Raw genomic sequence first — 16,876 nt, 5'->3', positions numbered from 1 at the left:
GTAATATAATATCACGTTTATTAATAATTATTATTTTACCCCGATCTACCTCCGTAAAAGTTGTATTTATTTTGGGACTTGGATGGTGAGTGTTGATTTGATGTACTTATAATTATGTATATAGAATTAAGGTTTATAAATATTTTTTTTTATAGTGACGTTTTTATCGTATGTAATGAAACTATGGTAGTTATGTTTTAATGTTCAATAACAATAATAACAATGCCAATCTTCGACGATAGTTTTTCAATGATTTGTGTTAATCATTGTTGACGATTGTTGGGTTTCTATGGCCAAACATTATTTCATATCATTCCTGTCGATGTCCTGATCGAATTTTACCAGTGACCACGTCCTCCAAATATTATAATATTTCAGTGCTTACAATATTGAAGTTGTGACTGTTGACCAAACACGCATTTAAGATTGGATATTATCTTAGTTGTGTTCAATCTGTCCAAAAATGGCAAAAGTGGTAAGTTAAATGTTATATATTTGAAAATCTTGAAACTTAGAAACTTCCCAGCTACTCTATTTTCATTATTTCATAATTATTGAATTACAATAAGTATCTTTTTTTTTTTGTTAACTTTATACCATTATTGTAACCTGGGCTCACGTCTGTTTTATCTTTAATATATAAATACAATATACTGTTGCGCTATTTCAGTTTTAATATTTTTTGCTCTTTAAGTTTTTAGTTAGCAGCAATTGCTACAATTGATTGTAAACACTAGTACCTTACCTAATTATGCACTATCTACTATTTAACTTTTTTATCAATGTCTGATTGATTTTTAGTGCTCCAAGTTGCTTTAGCATCATTATATTCGGTTGGAGATATCTTAGATATTATTGACACAATACATTTATAAATTATAATACATATTTTATTCGGGTCTTTTAAAAGTAAAAACTAAACAATTTTAAAAAGTTTTTGTTTAATTCTGTATCAATTCAATAGATATTATTTATGCTCGAATTAATATTTGAAATGAGATCAAAGTAATTTTATTTGTAGTATTGTATCTAATAATTTATCAAAAATAAAAACCGTTTTTTTTTTTTTACATTAAAGTATACTTAGTTGAAGCATTAAATTGTAAATAGTGTGGAATAAATTTAAAAAATATATTTATCTTCTGTTATACCTACTTATACAAATTTGATGTTTCATAAACAAAAATATGCACAATAACTTTATTTGTTTTTTTAGGCTGAAATTATACCACCATACGAAAGATTTACTTCCCTGGCAGATTGTATTACCTATGCAAAATTTGAAAATTTTGGGTGGCAGACTTTGTACAAAAGTTATATGTCAAATGTTATGAGAGTAATCAATATTTATAGCAATATAAGCCGTTTATATGCGGTTATCAAACTTGATTTAAGAGTTAATATCCTAGATGATGCTCTTATAACACTACAAGTTGAAGACATATTAATCCAATCTCCTGACGCTATACAATTGACTAAAAATTTAAAAGATATTATACCAGATGCTGACCCTATTTACTTGGATCTAGTTGGAGAATATTATGCAAATGATGATAATAAACTATACGAATTCATTGGGCAAATCACTACAAAAAAAAAAAGCTATCCTAGACTTCAAGAGTACAATGAACGCGTTAATCATTTGGCGATAATGAGGAGTTTGAAAGAGAATTTCACAGTTCAAGAGTTTTTAAAAATGTGCCCTGATCCAGTTAATTACTTCAAAAATGTTAAATTGAATTCAATTACTGAACATTATAATGAATCAATGTCTTATTTAAGTGACAGGTAAATTTTTCTTGTAATTGATCATATTTAATATTAATCTTGGAATTTTGATAAGTTTTACTTTTTTTATCAGGTTTAATCTTGTTTCATTGGCCAAGCTACGTGGTGAATTGCTTAAATATAGTTTCAATTTATCAAATGCTGTTGAATCCTTAGTAGCTGATCCTAAACCTGTTTATTTAAAAAATAAAAGAAAATCATATGGTAATTATTATCAAATCAATCATAAAACAACAGAAAATATTGAATTTTTAAAAGAAGTAATTAAAACATTTAATTTATTAATATTCTACTCTTACTCATATAAAGTAATAAATAATTTTTATAGATAGCATACCTTGATCATAAAGATGAAATTCTGAATCATATTGAGTCTGTAAAAACTGTACATAGAATTCAAGTTGAACAAGTAAAATATTTAAAATATTACACCTTTGATATGATTTTTAATTAATATTAATTATTATATTGATAGGCGAAGTCTATTGGCAATCTATACACTTGTGGATGCTGTTTTGATAATGAATTATTAACTACTGAAGTGTTTTCTTGTCCAACTGGACATAAATTTTGTTCATCTTGTATAAAAAAGTAAATTTTTACATTTTTTATTAAAAAACCATTTAATGTATTTTATTAAAATTTATGAAATATAATTATTTTTTCCTTATTTCTTATATTGCTATAGAGGTACAGAAGTTGCAGTTGGTGGAAGTAAGGTGGATATTAAATGCTTTGCTGATTGTGGTGAAGAATTTAATCTATCAATGATAAAAGTAAGTAGTTATTTCTCATTACTTAGTTGTTAGTTAATTTACTTATAATATTTATATTTTCAGAGTATTGTTGATGACAAACTATATCAACGTATAATGAGATTGAAGCAAGCACAAGAAATTAAAGCAGCCGATATTGAAGGACTTGAAACATGTGCATTTTGTGATTATTCTGTTATTTTATCTCCTGATCTCAAAATTATTAACTGTTTGAATCCTGAATGCAAAAAAGAAACTTGCAGGTACAAAAATTATAATTTATAATTATTCAAGAGTGGACTATACAGCTGTACAGTGAACCAGTGTCTTTTTATACAAAATAAACTAACTTATATTTTTTTTTTTTTTTTTCGTATGGCGTATATGTCCGGGAGTAGGCCCGAAGGCCTATAGTTCGGACGCCTATTTGGCAGAATTTTTAGTGGGCACCCGTAGGTTTCTGCCATGCCCGGGTGGGGGGGCTTCTCTCTCTCCAGACACCGTGACTGCCTGAAGAGTGACGCCGCCCGTGACCGAGATTCGAACCGGCGACTGTGCGCGACGCAACCGCCGCCTTAGTCCGCTTGACCACTTCACCCCTACACTAACTTATATGCAATTACTGGAAAAGATTTATTTTATGGAGATCTAAGTTCTATTATGTTGCTATAGTCAAGATATAATTGCAGTTTCTTTTTAGTATCTAGACATAAATTAGTTTGATAGTTGTCAGCCTCTAGACACAAAGTTATGGTACCTGTTATGTTCAACTGTCCACTATACAATTTATGCTTTTTTGATTTGTTGTGTTAAATTATCAATTTATTACTATAATTTTCATATATTTACTGTAAAAATAAATTAGAATTTAAAAAAAGTGATAACAATTTAAAACTATAGTAACTAAAATTATTATGTATGTGATAATGCATCGTGATTGATAAATATCCAATGATCATTTTTGATTTGTACAAGTATTTTAAATATTTAAAACTATCGTTTTTCTGCAAACAAAATAAATGATTATTCATTCTTTTTTCAACATGAAATAACTTTTTGATAGAAATGTTAAGATAATTTTTTCACATATTTTAATTGCTTTTTATATGTATAATGTTTTATTTTGCTTTTTTTATTATTTTAAGTGTTTTTTCCTGTGATTTATCTTTCGTTATTCTATTCTAAACCTTAGTAATGTAACTTATTGATTTGATATTCCCAAAAACAGCATAAGGTTATTATATAATAACTGTTATCGATACATACTTTAAGATGAAGTCACTTTTTTTTGTTTGTTATAAATTTTGAAATGCCTGAATGAATTTTGATGTAGTTTTCACTTTTGGGTAGGCAATTAACTGAGGCAGATTTATATGTATAAGTTATTCGTATAACTTTATTAATAATATTTTTGTATACAATCAGATTTGTGCCTTAGAGATATAGGGTATATCGCTATTTAAATAGCCATTTAATAACCAGTTGTGTACTGAAAACCAGTGCAGTAGTACTTGAATATAATTTAGTAAAGAAAGTCTCAATTTCAAAACCACAGTATCAGGTGTCTTTTTTTATTATTTATTAACATTTATTTTTTTAACCACATAACTAGAATTAACCTAAGCCTTTAATGATTTCACACAGTCAACTATATGTTGCCCTTTCTTGTGTGACATCCAAATTAAATCTACATTTTTGCCCCCAATCTGGAAGAAGTCGACAACTTCAATTACAAAGGTTATAAAGTATTATAAAAATACTGACATAACTTTTTTATTTTGCTCTATACATTAAATTTATTAAAAAATAAAAATCAGCAATAAGCAACAATTTTTCTATTGACATAAATTTTTTCATTCAATATCTATTAATATGTTTAACAACAAAAATAAAAATTTAAAGATATTTGACTTTTAATTCTTTTCATTAGCGACACCAAGCGAGTACAACTAGTAATATTATAATATAAATATTTAATATTATTACTTATTATCTTATAAGGCAAAATCAATATGGAAAGGTTTGAATAAGTTTTCGATATAAATTGCTTAAAATATGCTTAAATATGTTGAAAATACCATTGTGTATTTAAAATAATAATTTAAATTAAGGCAAGAAATTTTAGACACAATTAATATTTTTTTTAATTTAATGATTCCTATTATTTGTGTATTCTATAATTTCTTACTATTATTACTTTAGTTCATCATGTGTAAATATAATATATATTTAATTTCTTTAGAGAATGTAGAGAAGAAAGTCATTTTCCATACAGATGTGATCAAATAGAAAAAGCTCCAGAAGTACAAGTTAGAACCATGATTGAAAACAAAATGACTGAAGTTCTCATAAGGTAACCAAATTTAATTTTTAGCTAACATTTTGATAACTAGCATTACTAATATATATACATTTTTTTTTACTTATTCAATATAGAATTTGTTATTATTGTAAACGTAAGTTTGTCAAAGAAGACGGATGCAACAAAATGACTTGCAGTTGTGGTAAACAAATGTGTTACATATGTAGACAGCCAGTTGACTCTAATTATACTCATTTTTACCACCAAACAGTGATGGAAAATAAGTAGGTTATGTTAACAGTTATTAAATTATTTTGTTTAATATTATATTCATATTCTTGAATCATATATTTTATAATAAAAAAAATAATATGTATACATGCATAATTTTTTATTAGGTGCCCGTTATACACAGATGAAAATATTGTACATGCTACTGCAGTAGAAGCAGCTGCTAGATTAATAATAAATGAACTGAAAATGAAAAAACCTGAATTATTAAGGAATATTGATATCAACAAGATTTTGCCGGCATTAAAAAAATCAAATAACTTTCCAGCTAATCAGGAGTCTGCTTTAGATATAAATAAAGTGGTCGCTACAGTTATTGGTCAAAATGTAGAAGATATTAATAATCTCAAAGAAATGAGTGAGTTTTTTTTTTATGTTATAAAAGCATATAATTTTAATTTAATTGTTCTATAGGATCATTGGAACCTCAAGTTAAAAAACCAAAATATTGAATTAGTTAGATCAGCAGATGTGTAAATTGTAAATGTTTATAAATTTTACTGATCATAAAGTACAATTTTCAAACCAGTGTTCTTAATTTTTATTTTCATACTACCAAGTTAATTGTGTTATTTATTTTTTAATTATGTCATAGTCATTCCTTTTTTTTTTTTTATATATAATATAGTTAAAAGAATAAATATTTATGTGTATAATAAAATAAATTTGAAATATGGTTTATTGTTAAAATAAAAATGTTATTACATTTACCATCTTAAATTTGCAAATAATTTTTTTTTTTTTTACCATTAATTTTAGAATAAAAAATGTATGTTAATAAACCTAATTAGTTGTAATTAAAACTATATTACTTGATAAATGTATAACTTACAAATACTAAATGTCATACATTAGCAGTCAATTGATTTATGTTACTATTATTAAGAATCTCAAATTTGAAGCAAAAACGAGAAAAGGAAAAAACAATACTCATAAGATTTGCTTATATAAAGAACATATATTACATAAAGGTAATTTTAACTGGTGGTATAGAGTTAAATTTGTGAGAAATAAAGAAAAATAATCCAATGAATTAACATTATGATATTTTATTCATTTCAATATGTTTGTAGAAATTATGTGCAATAGTCAGTATGATGGCACAAAACGAAGAATAATTACACGTTCAACAACAAATTGGAACTATGAAAGCTACCTTGGCTGCCAACGATATGTTGTTTGCGACTAGTTCCCGTCACTCCCTTGTGCTGTAATCCTGTAATCTGACATGGTTGGAAAATTGACCTTTTATGTTGTGTCCTGTCATAGTGATTGGAATAGTAGTAGACAGGTCTCCACAGAGCTTGTACATTAAATTTGCTACTATTGCAAGCTACATCAAATTAAATTTTAGATCTGTCAGGTGGTACTGAGTACCTTCCCACTCAGTAATTTCTTGTTATTTTAAATTGTTATAAAAGTTTTTTTAATAAAAAAAATAGAAATAACATCAGAATTATGATATATTTTTATTATTTTTTATATTCTGTAAATACTTGGCTAGAAGCAATATCAAAAAATGTCATGTAATGTTCTTTTAGAGATCACAAAACAAGTTTAATTAAATCATTACAACATATTCTATATAAGATTACAACTTAAAAGAAATCTATTATTATTGTGTTTATTGTTTCCATTAAAAAGTTGGTTTGCTAAATTTATTTGTTGTAGAAGATCATTTTTAGGTATATCTATTGTTCTTGAAGTAAACTAATATCTTATTGCAATACAAAGCTACCTTTAAATTAAATACTATAAAAATCAAGACTTTTGACTAGATAAATTTTAAATCTTGTATCTATATACAATGTTAAAAAATTTAAATTATTATTTATTTAATTTTTAATAGTTGAATTAGAGGAAGATTTTGGTTTTTAATGAACAAGATAATGTACTTATTTTGACAAACACAAATTAAAGCAAAAATTCTTACTTTTTTTTTTAACTTGTCTTATTTCTTAAAAAAATAACACTTTTATAATTGTAAACATTTACCTTAAATCATAATTACTTATATAATAGAGTAACACTGTTCATTTTAAAATATACAAACTAATAGTCAAATATTGCTTCAATTATTTAAGTATAGTCTGAAGCAAGAAAAATGTAATAATAAATATACATTTTCTCATCACATACAGAAATTATATTCTAAAAAATAATAATAAAATAATAGTTCAATTTATTTTTCATTAACCATTATTAAAGTTTTAACAATTAGTAACATTTATGTACACAGCCTTAAAAATTTAAAACAATTGATATATTATTATGTTAATTATAATAATTAAAACTTAAAAAGAAAAAATGACTAAAAATGAGATGGCAACTTATGGTAATTTTCCATTTTCAATTAAAATGTAAAAAAAAAAATTATAAAAAAATTTAGTGGATGTAACAATTATTTTAATTTTGTTAATATTTTATACAAAATTGTATATATTGTTAACATTCAAAAATCTCTATACCTTTGTATATTACTTATAGTTTATGTGAGTTATGTTGCAATATTGAAACTGAGTCTTTGACTGCGTGAAACACAATATTTTTGATCTGTAACTTGTCCTCATGATTAGTATGACTGTCAGTTAGATTCCGAAATTCTTGTGTCATTCGAAACGAATGATGGACGTTTTCTGGCGATACAAAATCTTCCGCTACTTTAATACAATTATGTAAATTTCTGACCTAAAAAAAAGAAATTAAAATATAAAAATATTGTGAAAACATTGATACATACACTATTTTTAATATTATTCATTTAATGGGGGTAAAACACAATTGCGTACGTTTGTTATCAGTAATACCTTTTTGAACTATACAATTGCATACAAACCTAATTTTTAACTACATGATTGTGTAAGAACTACAAAGTATTAAGCATTATTAATTATTTACTGACAATTTTATTTATTCGTTAATTATTTTACTATTATTTAGTTATATTCATTAGGTATATTTTATTATTTTATATGAATCTTTATAGAAGTGTACATATTTTACTAAATATTAGGTATATGGTAAAATTAATACATTTGACAACATTGCATACAATTGCATACATAATCGTATTAATTTTTTTTACTTAAATGTATTAATTAACCCATCTACTAACATATGCAATCGTGTTAACAAAAAGGACTAACGTGCGCAATTGTGTTCTACCCATTTTATGAATGTATTTTGTACCTGATGAGGGGCTCCTGCTGGAATAAACACTGCATCACCATAATATTGAACGATTGCATATCCTTTGACTCCATATTCTTTATACAAGCGCTCCCTAAGGTACTCATCCAGATAGTGAGATTGATCGTGTATTGGATCACTGAATTGTTCTAGAGGTGTTCCGTGTTCAACTGCAACTTTGATTAATAAATCTCTAATCGAGTCAGCATCTGATGCATGGTAAATATGCCACAGAGCACCAGGAATTTCTCCATCCACGTAAATTCGTCTCAATGTCAAATCATCACAACCAGCTTCTTTAATTACTTGTAAAGCTTCCCTCACATGCCAATCATAATCATATTCTTTGCAGTTCTTAGTAATCGCAACATAAACCATAACATTAACAGCATCTGATATATCCAAATGAAGATTTGTGGTGCCTACTTGTTTGTGCTTTGTACCTGCATTACCATAAGCTGTATACATTTTTGGCCCCAAATCTGGTCGAACGAAACATTCTGGCAAGCGAGAAGCTAAATTGTATTTACCGTTACGGTGTGTGTACTCTTTTAGTGGTAGGCAATTCATCAAATCTTGAAATCTATCTGGCAATGTTTCTGCAAAATCTGCCGATGGTGGCCAGTCTTTAAGTTTAAGTAACATTACATTGCCCTGTTTATCACACAACCTTTCCTCAGCATTTTCAAACCCATTCCAAAATTTGCTCATCGGTTGGTCTGAAATCACATTACCAGTGGTACAGTTAATCAGGTCATTAATTTGATTGCCAAAATCTTGAGAAAATGACTCTGGATGCCATAGTGAAGAGTTTAATTTATTGCCAACATCACTCACTAATACGGGTTGTCCACGTTTCCATTGGTCCTGAAAAATCCAATACACATTATATTGTAATTATAATTATAACTTATAATTTATGAGCAATTATAATTTATTTTATTTTAAGTTTGCATACTCTAACTACCACATGTAAAGTAGAACATGTAAGTATGTCTAAATATTATTTATTTATTTTTTAACTATACTTTACAAATTTATCACTATTCAGTTCTATTTACTTTTATTTTTCTAGATACTTATGAATTTTTTTTTTATAAATGAATTGCATAGTTTAATTACCCAGACCATACATAGTAATTAGTATTCTTAAAAAGTTTAAAATAGTGCTAATAAAATATGGAAATATTTTTAAATACCTGAAAAATTGTATAGTTAATATCACTTTTTGGATCTAATAAACGTAACAAATGTCCTTCACACAACCACATATGAGGTGCAAGAGTTTTATCATCTGACAGCAATGATAATTTGGGTGTAAGCCATTCTTTTTTTATGATATGTTCAGCTGCATAATTTGTATCTTCAATATTTTCTCTAGAAATACTGGTACAAAGTTTGTCAGATTTAACTTCTTCAAATACTTTTAATAAATTGCAAAACTTAACATATTGTTTTTTTAGTATAGCTTGCAATTTTGAATTTTCTTCTTCATTATCTGTATCGTCAGAATTACTTCTTCCGTAGATATTATTAAGAACCTTGTCAAAAACAGGATCAGGATAATTAGGTGGAAAAACTTTTTTTAATTTTTCATTGCAACTACAACTTAAAGGTATGTTACGATCATAACATGTATTGTGCATGAGGTTTGAAATATATTTTAAAGCATTGCCAGCCAGTATTTGGGTAATAGAAAGATTTTCAACCCGGTGCTCTTCCTGGTTTGAACAAAGTAACCAAATTTTTTTATTGATATTTCTTTGAATAAAATGTTGTTTTTCAGTCACTTGAGTACCTTTAAGTTTAACCTTAAAGCAATCAATACAGACTACAAATCCACATTTACCACAAGACCAATGGTGGTTGAATATTGTAGTTTTACAAACATCACACATTTCTCTAACTCCATTTACACATTTTTTCCATACTATTTTACGTGTTTTCCCATTACTTGGCAAATTCAATTTTAAAGCTTCTATTTCATCCCGAACTATCATGCAAAACTGGCCTCCTGTATCTTTTAAAATTTTTATAGACGCTTTAATAATAAAATCACTTGGAGCAGATGAATGCTTACCAGGTAACCACAATCCTACATCAATGATATCAAGGTGTTTATAAGGATCTGGATATCCAGCCACAACTAATTTTCCAGATTTTTTATATCTTAATTGACGGAATGCATAAAACCTACAAGTAATGGTATCATAATCACGTTTTGTCAAATTATCTTTCATTTGGTGAACACGACATTCAATACATTTATCAATTCTTGATGGTAAATTAAGACAAATACTTTTTTGTAAAAATCTCTTATAAGTCTTTTTAAAATTTTCTATTTTAGAAGATTGATTAAAAAAAATATTATGATTACCAATATCAATGTCAATTTCTTGACAAAATTTTGAAGACTGTTCTGAAATGGCATTTGAATGGTTAATTATTTTATCAACTATTCGTTTTTTATTAGTTTTTTCAAAATAGGAGTGTTCTTTATGAATGCCACAGCTACAATTACTATTAGTATCACTATCAGTATCAGCATCAGTATCAAATTCGTCTGAAAGTAATTTTTTTCTTTTATGATTGGTTTTTGTTGATGAATCATTTTCATTTAATTGTTTAAATTTATTATTAAAAATATCCTTATCATCAATAGACAAGTCACTATTAATTTCAATTAAACATTCTCTGAATGCATCATCCAATCTTATTTCTGCTTCTATACGTTTTTTATTTTTTTCGTATATGTCATCAATTTCAGATTTAATTAAATGATCTATACTTGGATTTTCATTTTCTACTTTGGATATATAATTTGTATCACTTGATGATGATAAACCTTTTATAGATATTTCACATATTGAAATAGAATCTTGATTATCATTGCATGGATTATTTGGTAAATTTATTTCAAAGTATGTTGATTTTTTGTTTTCCAACTTGCTATCGGATAATATTTGATTTTTAATACCTAAACAAAATACAAAATTCATTTTTTTTTTAAATTCGAAATAATATTATTTTATTAATTTTGTATTACTTGTTGTTGATAAATCTTCTGTAGACATTTTGCATCTTGAAATAGAGTCTTGATTATCATTATATGTATCATTTGGTAAATTATTTTCTAAATTTGTGAATGTATTGTTTTCAAACTCTCCTTCAGTTATAATTTCACCTATATCATCAAATTAAAAAAATTATTAAATATTTAAAACTATTTTAAAAATAAGTATTTGAAAACAACATCTGTTTTTTATTTTTTGGATATGAAAGTTTTAAACAATGATAGTATTTGTTAATTTGGCTAGTTAATACCATTTGGTGAAGTAGATTCAAGATTTAGGCTTAAATTGGGTTTAAACCAAACCGTATCATGTCATGTTCCAAATATTCATTATGTAAAAAACAAAATTTTGGTAATACATTATCTACGTAAAAGTTGAATATATTTAATTGTATACAACATAGTATGAACCTGACTTTAAGCAAATTTAGCAAGTGATCTCTCTTTCCAAAATTGAATAAATAAAAAATGAATTTATTAATTTAATTTCTGTATAAAACTGAACTTCGGGTTATTTTTTAATAATATTATCCTTAAAATTATTTGCCAAAAACAACTTATTAGAACAGATTTGAGGTTTCTTATACCAATAACTAACACTATTTCTGACTACATAAATATAACAATAAATGCATTACACTTACATTCAATAATTTGTTCGGCATCAGAAGAGCTGATAACTTCTACATAATCGTTTATTATTTTCATTCTAAAAGTAAAATATCCATGTTAGTTTTCTAAGAAGTAAGAAATATATATTAATTAAATAATGTATATACTTTTTGATTTGATATACTTTAAATATTTTAGATTAGGTATGAGTCACAATTAGCTCTTTTTATTTTAAAAAGAATCTACTAATAAGAAACTTGTAGGTCCATTTTAAAATAAAATATACAGTTCATATCATAATATACCTAATAAATAATTCTAACATTAAATTTTTGCCAACAATAATAATTATTTTGACTTAAAAAAACTAAAATTTATTGCCACAAGTAAACCAAAACAAATTGGTATACCCCCTACTGTTATTGGTGTAGTAGATTTATCAAAATTTACATTTTATACACTGTACTCTAGTTACGAGCTGGACCCTAAGAAATTGACCATTTTCAATTTTCTACCACTACTCTACTTTAAAGTACAATAACCCAGTATGGCCTAAGAAAATATCGCTTCAGCATGTATAAAAGGTATTATTGACATGCTTACTCGACGTTTGTTTGTAACTGGACATTGTCACTCTGTGCTCCGTTCAGCGGTAACATATCGTTTCTGGGGCCGAACATCGTTTTAACGATTTACAAGACAGGCAAAATCTACGTCGCACGACGGCCAAACATGAACCCGCATTTCTTTTGGGGACTGGCTGCACGAGATGAGGCCGTAGACTAACAGACGAACAATTGCCAGACAGCGGACTATGTAAGTTTGCAGTCGTTCCAATTAGGTATGCTCGAAAAAGGTGAAATTAGATCTGTGTAGAATGTAGATCACAAGCGTACGAGGCTGTGTGAGCAGTAAGACGCGCGACAGCGGAACGGTTGCCCAATCAAAAGAGATTTAAGACGCTTTCCTTAATAAACGAATTTCTCGAATTGAACGTCTTCGCCGTCCTCTCGAATGGTCTATGCTATCGTTATCAACAACACGGTGCATTGTATTTGTATAGGAAGTTGTGTAGTCCGTCGCTCGGTATCGGTCACAGTGCGCACGCACAAACACGAGCACTCTGTTATCATTGCACATCGGGAATCGGGATAATAGGTTGTAACTTATGGGTATACACTACACGGAGTGGTAATATGGGAATATGAGATCGCAGTCTTATGGATGAGTCTGATTTTCCGCGGTATACTGAATGTGGTATGAGATAGATAATAAAAATATAATCACAGAGTTATCTGTGATAATATTGTAATGATAATAGTAAAAATAAATAATAATATTTATATTTTTTACGGAATGATCCGCCCGCAGAACTTATACTAGTATACTACTACTGTCTACTAGTTTAAGGTCTACGGATCCACTAGACCACCATCGTTGTTACTGTAATAAATATTAGAGCACTACATTATTAATAAAAAACTATTTTTTACTGACCCGTAATTGAAATAGGCAGTTATTTCGACGATTTACCACTGACAAGTGAAAACTGACAATTTGGCATTAATTATCGTTGGCCGGGTCATGAGCTCTCCTGATTTACGATTTAAAATCATTATAGTTGTAATTTGTTGTAAAATTGTTAGTTAAATGACTAATAGATAATTAGTTCATGTTAAATTTTAACGATTACTGAGTAAGACAGTGGTTTTCAACTGGTGTGTCGCGAGCGCCCTTGAAGAGTGCCGCGATAAATCTATTTATAATTTTATAAGTATGTATTATTATCGATATTCGGTGAAAACTGATGAATAATATACATAAAGATAGGTTAAATCATTAATCGTACGAATTGGAGTACCGCAAAAATTGTTTAGGAAATAAAGTGTGTAACATTGTTAAAATGGTTGAAAACCACTGGACTAGAACTTTGGAGGTAGGTACCTACCGAAATACTAATTTGGTCTTTTTTCAATAATACGGTGGTTGTAGTAGTTTGATTTTGATTTAAAACGTAAGTCTAACAATATATTTAGTTTACATTTTTTAGAAATTAATATTTTATACAATATTTTGAATTTAGTATGCTGAAAATTGACACCATGGATTCTTATGTATTCATTTTGTTTTTGCACCGTTAAATAGAGATAGTACCTACTGTTTTCACAAAATTCTGTCTTTAATACAGCATCATTTATTGAAGTATAAATAACATACATTAAAAGGAAGATAAACGGTACAAACCCCGCCTTAATCACCAAATCTTCGTTTAAATGATAGAATGTAGATAAAAATATTACACTCAATCAATTTTTACAACAATAGATATGATAAAATATATAATCATTGGCGCTGTTTCAAACTCTTATTAGCCTGTCAAAGTTTGAAGCTCTTGATTACCGTGTATACGAAACTAATATTTCAGCATCCTACCTGGTCTTCTTCTACGATTAAATCCTTCCCCTTAGGTCAGAATTTTGTCTACCATATTATAAAATCTTTATGCTTCACACTTAACAACATCCTGGTTTGGTTGGCTGATAGATCTTCAAAGACCAATCCACAAAGAATATTCGGGATATTGGCCGTAGATAAGGGATTACTGAAATGGATGCCAAGATCTGCTGAGCCCCAACCAGTTTAGTTTGAAAGACATAGTGTGCTCATCACGACTGCAAAATAATTAGTGAAACTCACAAGGTGGACACTTGTCGTAACATCCATCGTGAGAAGTTCATCCTAGACTACATTCCAAAGAGTCAGCCAAAGACATAATCCTGCGGTATGCCACATATGGCCTCCTTGTCTCAATGACCTATGCTCCCCCAATGAATATTTCCTTCAATCAAAAGTAAAGCATCTCTTCTTGAGTGCTGCATTTATCACTGTATGATATAGGCATTCTTGATGTCTAGAGTAAACCGACATGTACAGATTCTTGGTATGATCGAGGTCTACTACCACTTTGGTAGTGAAATCTGTGGCGTGGCGAAGCTACGTAATTAAATATTATATGTAGATACTCTTGTGAAAATAAAACTGGTTAGAGACTCTTTGGTTACTACCATTAGCATCGAGAGAACTTTGAGCAGCCACTCCGACAGCTTGTTCAGATCTGGAATGTTAAGTAAATAAATTTGACGATAGCTAGATGAGAAGTTTTTGTTCGGGATGCTAGAAGAGTGCCGGCTTTATCGGTCGAAAGCGACTTTCGTGGTCTTCCTAATTTTCTGAATAGTGAATTCTGAGATGTATTTCGTAAACACCAGTTCATCTATGATCGGATCAAAGTTGTTGTAGACAATCAGAGTGGCTGTATCGTCCCAGTTTTTAGTACTTTTTTTTAGAAATGATTCTGGAAAAGCTATCCTTGAATTTATTCATCTCCAATAAATGATAAGGCTTTACCAAGCATCAGTGTTGACTTGAATACACAATTATTACTTTCATCTATCTTTCTTTAATTTCTTAATATTGACTGTTAGTACATTTTTAATCGCAGAATAATTGTTATTAACGAGTGACAACTTGAAAACCATTTCATTGTACCCGAGAACTGTCTGGTATAACTTCCTGAAGATGCGAGTCTTTCTTGGACGGTCTACTATCTTATTGGGACACCAGTACCAGGACGCTTCTTGGTTTAACAATTCCAAGTGATATTAAAGCATCGCAGACGCTGGCTATGTAGCTGCGTCAAATGCTTTGTCAGAGGCGACAGAAGCATATATACCTAACATATATGATGCATATTCAGCATTTATTTTATGTATATCATACCACAAAATTTATTTATATTAATAATAATTATGTATATTACATTAAAATATAATTGGTGAAAACTGTACATCGGCCTTTAGTGCGTAGACAATTTTTATACACAGACAGGATTTGGAGTTAATAATAAAGGACTATAAATACATTTGTGTTATTACTCTTAGTATCACACAACACTAAATATTATAATTTAATTGCATATCACCACCACTAGTAATGCTTATAGATGTTAGGTAATGACTAGAGAAGTTTGATCGAAATTCTTTATATAATGATAGATATTATTGTTAAATTCATTTTTTTAATTCATTTAAAAAATATATATACCTATGTATAATTTATATAATACCTAAAACCACGCGTAGCCGATATATAAAAATATCGTTACCTACTTATATCTAAATATTTTTTTTTTTATTTATTTATTAATATAATTGTTTCAATACACCTGGTATTTTTACAATATCTAAATATTGATAATCTTCATGATGCTTAAGACTTTTTCAATCAAATATTACATAGGTACTTACACTTATAAAAAATATAAAAATATTAAAAAAAATAAATAGTTGAATGTCGAGAGCACTTCATTGAGTAGGTCACTGTAATCAATGTATTAAATTTGAATTAAATGATACTAATGGGTAGGTATATATCATTGTATATAAAACCATTTATATTTAATCTAAAACGTAACTATGTAAGATATTCTGAATGAAGACCATAATATGTCAACCTATATTTCATTTTCATGAGATATTTTATAATATATTATATTATTATTATGGGAGTTCAAATTTTACCAATTGAGCTTAAAATTACTTTTTCATATAGCATAATATAAGTATCAATTATTATTGCGTTATGCGTTAAAATCCTCAAAACGACAAAACATTTAAAATCAATAGACCAGTTGCGCCCGTCGTTTTCAGGGTTGATACTTAATACATCTATTACTGGGTTAAATAATAGCCGTAGGCAATTTAAATGTGCTATAGTAATATTTATTGTACCTATTCAGTAATCTGTACATTTTAAATTACATTAATAAGTTAAACTTTAATTTAAGAAAAACGTATAATTATGTAA

At 27.8% G+C, this 16,876-nt stretch overlaps 2 protein-coding genes across 2 annotated transcripts; one reads left to right on the top strand and one right to left on the bottom strand.

The window, feature by feature from the left end:
- The first annotated feature begins 44 nt into the window (after nt 1-44).
- LOC112598174 (E3 ubiquitin-protein ligase RNF216-like) lies at nt 45-5,645 on the top strand. Its single transcript, XM_025344560.1, has 12 exons — nt 45-85; nt 156-475; nt 1,217-1,788; nt 1,862-2,048; nt 2,117-2,197; nt 2,264-2,379; nt 2,477-2,564; nt 2,628-2,806; nt 4,786-4,896; nt 4,980-5,129; nt 5,244-5,494; nt 5,551-5,645. Exons 2-12 carry the CDS (start codon nt 464-466, stop codon nt 5,586-5,588), a joined length of 1,785 nt encoding a protein of 594 aa, XP_025200345.1. The 5' UTR covers nt 45-85; nt 156-463; the 3' UTR covers nt 5,589-5,645.
- A 1,774-nt stretch (nt 5,646-7,419) lies between these two features.
- LOC112595596 (lysine-specific demethylase 3A-like) lies at nt 7,420-13,263 on the bottom strand. Its single transcript, XM_025340865.1, has 6 exons — nt 12,614-13,263; nt 12,043-12,107; nt 11,372-11,509; nt 9,525-11,302; nt 8,326-9,192; nt 7,420-7,824 (listed from the first exon to the last, which is right to left on the bottom strand). The coding sequence occupies exons 1-6, from the start codon at nt 12,688-12,690 to the stop codon at nt 7,618-7,620; spliced, it is 3,132 nt and encodes a 1,043-aa protein (XP_025196650.1). The 5' UTR covers nt 12,691-13,263; the 3' UTR covers nt 7,420-7,617.
- Nucleotides 13,264-16,876: the final 3,613 nt, after the last annotated feature.

This window comes from Melanaphis sacchari, unplaced genomic scaffold (genome assembly GCF_002803265.2).
Source record: "Melanaphis sacchari strain LSU unplaced genomic scaffold, SCAv2.0 Contig0_pilon_pilon, whole genome shotgun sequence".
In the NCBI taxonomy this organism is placed as follows: Eukaryota; Metazoa; Arthropoda; class Insecta; order Hemiptera; family Aphididae; genus Melanaphis; species Melanaphis sacchari.
This window is presented reverse-complemented; position numbering and strand designations above follow the sequence as displayed.

Coding starts and splice junctions, on each gene's coding strand:
- LOC112595596 (XM_025340865.1), bottom strand. CDS start 12,690: ATGTTCGGCCCCAGAAACGATATGTTACCGCTGAACGGAGCACAGAGT. Junction 11,510..12,042: donor TGCCGAACAAATTATTGAAT/GTAAGTGTAATG, acceptor TTGATGATATAG/GTGAAATTATAACTGAAGGA. Junction 7,825..8,325: donor CAGCAGGAGCCCCTCATCAG/GTACAAAATACA, acceptor TCTTTTTTTTAG/GTCAGAAATTTACATAATTG.
- LOC112598174 (XM_025344560.1), top strand. Junction 2,049..2,116: donor ATATTGAATTTTTAAAAGAA/GTAATTAAAACA, acceptor TAATTTTTATAG/ATAGCATACCTTGATCATAA. Junction 2,198..2,263: donor ATAGAATTCAAGTTGAACAA/GTAAAATATTTA, acceptor TTATATTGATAG/GCGAAGTCTATTGGCAATCT.